A 5,816-nucleotide genomic window follows, 5' to 3' on the forward strand; every position below is an offset into this window, starting at 1 on the left:
GTACCTGTGGGTGACACGGCGGGTGGGCCCCATGGGACCCCTGCAGCGATGCCCAACTCCCAGCTGGGTGCCCTCCTCCTCCTCCCCCTCCCGTCCCTGCCTCTTTCACACACAAAATAAACCAGGAACCACCTGGCAAATCGGATCCTTTTCCCTGTTAACCCTTTGTCCTGCATCAACGCAGATCCTCCGCACTGTCCTCGCCAGCGGAGAGGGGGACACACACCCCCCCCTTTGTCACAGGGCACCCCAAATTCAGCCTTGCTCCCCGTTCCTCTCCTCCCTCACCCATCAGCTGCAGCGCCGTGCGGGGCTGCAGGCGCCCTCAGCACAGGAGAACCCTCTTATTTCCCACCCTGAGGGTTTTTAGGGTCCAAGAACAGCCCTAGGGTCCCCCTCGGGGTCTGAACTGCCCCTTGGGGACTCGGGGGAGTCCTTCCCGTGGGAGTGACGGATAATCCAGGCTGCAGCAACAGGCAGGAGCTGGGCAAGCCCAAAGCACCCCAGGGCAAGGAGCACTACTCCGTGCCTCAGTTTCCCTGTTGCCCAAGGGCAGGGATTTCCTTCCCCACGGCACAGAGGCACTTTTCCAACCTGCTGCTGGCTCAGGGCTGAGCTTTAAGCAGCTGATACGGGCGCAGGGAGCCGGTCGGGGTGCGGAGCAGGGCACCCACAAACTGCGATAAGGGCCGGGCCGGGCGGAGGTGACTCAGGCTGCTCCCGTGGGGCCGAACCCCCTCTGCTCCCCGCGGCCGTGAGGCCGAACCACAGCGGCTGCACATCCACCCTCCGCACGGGAGCGCCGGGCCATGCCGGAAGGATTTACGCACCTCGGACAAACCCAGCACGTCCGGATCCAGGAGGGATTTCATTTCCTGGGAAAAGCCACGGCGAAACGAAGCAGCCGCAGACGGAGCAAACCGATCCCGCGCCAGAGTCACCTGCGAGCGATAAACACCCCGGGGCCTTTCATCCCCATCTGCCAGAAGTGACCCGGAGGTTTCGAAAAGCCTTTGGGGTGTCCCGGCACCGCTGTCACGTGGAGCTCCCGCTCAGCAGAAAATAAAGGAAAATAAATCAACTCCCTCTGGTCCCCGGTCCCCCAGCCCGAGCCAGCCTGTCCCTTGGCACCGTCTCTCTGCTGGCTATTCCTCAGGCTAAAGATTCAGCCTGCGAGGGACGTGTTTGTTTGAAATAAACAGGTGGCTCCGGGGACCTTTGCGCAGCTTTCGGGAGAGCGGTGCCAGGAGGTGACGCCTACCTGGAGCACCCAGGTCCAGAGCTGGCACAGCTCGGCCCTGCCCTGCCCCGCGGGCAGAGAAACCGCAGCCCGGCTGCGGAACGAGCTCCAAAGGGGTTTTTGTCTGACACCGTCGGGATTTTAGTTGGACTAATATCCCGGGCTCGGGGTCAGGGAACGAGCCCTTTTCCCAGCTCCCGCGCTCGGTCTGGGGCTACACGGGAGCTCGGCGGCCATTTCTCCAGCACCTGCAGGGGAGGAGAACCTGAGACACCAAAACACTCTAAATATTTCCAGGAGTTGGCCCCTCCCTCAGCAGGGTGATGGGGTGCAAGAGGCCCCAGCACAGGTGTCCGGGGGGCTCCCGTCCCGCTCCGCACGAGCTCACAGCTCCCGCTCGGCAGCTCTGCCCTCACACACCAGTACCAGACACGTCCACGGCCAGTGTTTCCAGTGCCAGCACAATTCAAGGCTCAAAGACGAGCACGACCGTAAAGAGAGACAACGCGACAAGTCCTTCCATCCGTCTCCCCTCAGAACCCCCCCAGCCTGCCCTCGGAAGCCCACAGGGGAGCGCTGCCGGTCACGGGCGTTAGTTACCTTCACCCCTTTCCGCCCGCAGATCCTGAGGGCGCAGCCGGGGCGGCTGCCAAGAGGCAGGAACCGTTCTGCAGCGGGAGCCTGGCGAGGAGATCTCCACGCTCGGGCACATCCGAGGGGGCCACACCAGTCAGACCAGTTAGCACGAAGCCCCTGCACCCTTCAGAGGGAGTTTCTGGAGCGTCAAACGGCGACCGTCTCCCTAATCCCGCCGGTTGCGACACTCGCCAGGCAAAACAAAGGGTGCAACCGAAGGTTGGGGCGAGGGGGTGAGGAATCCCAGCTTGGAAACATTGTTCTGGTAACAAAGGCGCAGTGTTTGCCCCGGTACGGCCCGGGATTTCTATCCACCAACACAAAATTCTCGGCTGCCACCACCACGCCGGGCCCAATGCGCGGCCAGACCGGGGGTACGGTGCCACGGGACCCCGGCCCGAGCCACCACGGAGCCCCTGCCCGAACCTCGGGGCCAAACTCCAGCACCTCTCACCGCGTGTGGGTCCCCCGAGCTGAGGCATCGCTGCGCCGCTGCCTCCTCCAGAGGGGAAAAAAAAAAACCCAACAAACCACCACCACAAATCCATGCCCGACGGGCAGCCGCGCTATGATTTATTTACGGCGGTGAAAAGAAACCTTATACTAGTGCTGGGGGCTGTCAGGAAAGCTGGCGTGAGGTACCAGCCCTTCGCGGAGCGGAGGAACGAACCCAGCGCTTTCTGCTCCCCACGTGTTCCCTCTGCTCTCCTTCTTACATTTATTTTACCGAGGGAGTAACGTGTGGATTTATTTTCCTGACTGTACGGCCTTTAGCCGTGTCTGGAGGCAGCCAGGTGCCTCCAGGACCTCCTGCTCAAAGAAAAGCAGGCTTCCCTCTGGTGTTTGCTTTATTACAAAGCCTCCAGTTCCTCAACAGAGCAACCAGGGGGGGAAAAAACCAAAACAAACAAACAAAAAAAAACCAAACCAAACAAACAAACAAAAAAACCCCCCAAACCCACCCAACCAGACACACGGCAATTAACTGCTCACTGAAATACAACCGGGCTTCCCAAGCCCGGCTTAGCAAAGCTCAAACGAGCCTCCCAAAGGTCTGTTATCAGCACTAGGCAGAGCTCCTTCCCACAGGTGTTTTGGCAAAGGTGGGCAGCACCCAGAGGAGGGGCCCCCCCGAGATTCACGGGGTTCAAGGAGACAGTGGGGGGGGTCTGTGGCGTTAACACCTTCGTGTCACACTTCACCCCAGCTTATCCACAACAGGGCGAGGGCACTCTGCTCTGAATACGCAGTGGGGTTCGGCGGGGGGGCTTTTCGGTGTGTTTTCCTCTTTTTTTTTTAAAAGGGAGGAGGCAACACACCGCTGCCATGGAGGTGACAGGGCCGAAGCGCAGCCCTGGCAGCGTTTTTGCGGGCTGTTGCTGATCCAAACACACCTGCAGCCCCTCGTGGGTTAACGTCGGCTCCCTCCCGAGCGCTGGCCTGGCGCCCTGCAGCTTTTGCTCAGTTCTTTTTGGTGCTGGGGGTGTCACAATTCCTCCTGCTGGAGTATCAGAGCAGCAGCAGCAGCATCCCGACGGAGGGCAGGGTCATCGCGCCAAAAAAACGACCCGGTCCAGCTGGAAGGAGAAATTGTTAGAAAGAATTCAAAACAGATCACACGCAGCTGAGTTGCAGCCGTCAGATCTGTCACCCACAAAGCTTCTGGCCCAAATCCCACAGTGCCAGCCCCTGCACAGAGGTAGCTGGGATGGGAACTGCTATTTCTGTGATGTTTTCTTCCGGACAGCAGGCACGGGTTAACTGCAATCCAGGCTGGAGTTTTTCAGGTGCCTGTAGTGCAAAGCCAACACAGGGGCACTGCGCTGGGCTGCACAATCACTGCAGTGTAATTTCAATTATTTACTGAAAGATACTTACACAAAGCGAGGCGAGACCCTCCTGTCAAACTCGCGCTGAGCCAGGATTCCTCCCTGCCCAGGAGCACTCCTGAAACAACCTAAAAAAGGCGAGGAGGAGGAGGAGGAGGATAGTATTTGCCACCATCCCTTCCTGCAGCAGAGCACGGGCAGCGTGAGGTGCAGGGACATGCATCACCCTCTAACAAGCTCGGAGAGCGCGGTCAGGTGCGTCTGTTGGGCTACAACTGCATAAAAAGTCAGATCAAATCACTCACCATCACCCGCCCGCCCTCCTGTGCCGGGTACGTGACGGTGGCAGAGGTGAAGTTGAAGTAAGCAGCTTCGAGAGGCTGCAGAAGCACAGTGTGGGGCACTTCAATCCCTCTGAGATCTGAAACTTAAGGAAAATAGTTGCATTTCATTAAAGGAAAGTAAGGAAACGGGGAAAGAATTGAACTGGGTGGCCGACAGATCTCCTGTAGTTACAGCCAGGCAGCCCAGCCAAGGGGATGCGGTCGCTCCTCCTTCCCCACAACACCCTGCCCAGGCTCCAGCACGCTGGAGTCTCAGCGATGACCGAGGAGAGCAGAGCTACAGGACACTGGGGGGTAAGAACGAGCATTGGATGGGAGAAATTTCCACAAATGAGAATACAGCGAGCGATCTGGAGCCACCTGATACTGAACATCACAGAGACGACGCCAAAAGCCTCCAGTGGGGAGAGAATCACCCCACAGGTCCGTGTCTAAAGCAGCACAAAGAAAGGGATAGGAGGGAAGTCTCAGATTTGGTATTCGACTTGCTGGGGGACTGTGCCTGAGGGATGGCAGCTCCATCCTGACAATTAACAGCGAGAAGAGCTGACTTTTGAAACTTAAAAAGGCACCAGGGTGGGGAGTCAAGGTGTATTAAAAGGGGAATGCAGGAAGAGGAAGGCAAAGCTGAGAGAAGCTGCAAATAAGACAGGAAACTGGATGTCAGAAAAACTCACGAAGCCAAGAAAGAGTGTTTGTGTGCCCGGGGAGGGGAACATCACAAGACAAAACACGAGGAGCCGCGCCATGCTGGACAGCCAGCCACCACGAGGGGAAAGCAGGAACCAGCGAAAGCGAGGGGAAGGAAAAGGCAAATCGCAGGGTCGGACCTTCAAGCACCAGCTGTAAGCTCAGACTTAGGGGGAGCGAACAGCACACTACAGAGCTCAGGAAGAGTCGCCAACCCTGCAGACACACACACACAAAGATTTGCTCCTGGGATGTACGAGCCAAAGCTCTCCCGGAGCCAGCGGCGGAGCTGAGGTCCTGCAGAGGCCCATCCTCCACAGCACAACCCTTCGAGAGTGATTCGGAGGCCAGGAGCCCTCGCGGTGGGCCACGCAGAACAGGGCAAACATAGCGAGAATCCGGAGCCTCATCTAGAAGCAAATAGAAAACGGAGGATTTTATTGCGAATAAAGGGAACGCGAATGGGACAACTGAAGGAGACAATCCAGGCCTTCCCGGGCAGCGGGACACCAACACCTACATACTTCACGGCGATGTTGATATCGCAGAGCAAGGGAAACGGCCCTTCAGGCACTTGTGCTCTTGCTGGAAGCGAACAGGCAGCCGCGCAGCAAAGCAGAAGAGGAACCGGCCGCCGCCTCTGACAGAACAGAGCTCGTTCCTCTCCCTGAAGTCCCTGTTCTTCTCAGACAGCACTAGCCCTTATTTCCCAGCCACTGAGGGACTACCAACTCCTGCTGGCGGCCTTTCTCTCCCCCAAAGTCCCCGCTTCAGGCCACATGTCTCTGAGCTGCCTCCCGGACACGCCAGTGTCACTGCAGACACGCTGCGGCGTCAGCCCCGCTCCCTCGGCCAGGGGACCCGTCCTTCCCCTCAGTATCCCCCTCCACGCCCGCTCCCACGCAGCCCGGAGGGCTCCTGCAAACCAGAGACACCCCCGGGGCCACCGAGCGCTGCCTGCAGAGACCCGGCACCCGCGACACCCCCAGAGCTGCAGCAGCAGGGCCTGTCCGAACCCCCACAAAGCCCCCTCCCACAACACCCCCCTGGGACCTCTCCGACACCCACAGACCCTTC

At 59.0% G+C, this 5,816-nt stretch overlaps 1 protein-coding gene across 2 annotated transcripts; it reads right to left on the reverse strand.

Moving 5' to 3' along the window:
- Positions 1–3,051: 3,051 nt before the first annotated feature.
- LOC113490572 (translocon-associated protein subunit beta-like) lies at positions 3,052–5,798 on the reverse strand. 2 transcript variants are annotated; one of them, XR_003400262.1, is made up of 4 exons: positions 5,264–5,798; positions 4,011–4,132; positions 3,755–3,833; positions 3,052–3,453 (listed from the first exon to the last, which is right to left on the reverse strand). XR_003400262.1 is itself a non-coding variant. In XM_026867093.1 (4 exons), the coding sequence occupies exons 1-4, from the start codon at positions 5,126–5,128 to the stop codon at positions 3,386–3,388; spliced, it is 387 nt and encodes a 128-aa protein (XP_026722894.1). In that variant the 5' UTR covers positions 5,129–5,131; the 3' UTR covers positions 3,052–3,385. The 2 variants fall into 2 exon arrangements, 1 of the variants encoding a protein (XP_026722894.1); XM_026867093.1 differs by lacking the exon at positions 5,264–5,798 and adding an exon at positions 5,011–5,131.
- Positions 5,799–5,816: the final 18 nt, after the last annotated feature.

The sequence above is a fragment of the Athene cunicularia genome, unplaced genomic scaffold (genome assembly GCF_003259725.1).
Source record: "Athene cunicularia isolate RWA unplaced genomic scaffold, athCun1 SCF_141, whole genome shotgun sequence".
Taxonomy (NCBI): domain Eukaryota; kingdom Metazoa; phylum Chordata; class Aves; order Strigiformes; family Strigidae; genus Athene; species Athene cunicularia.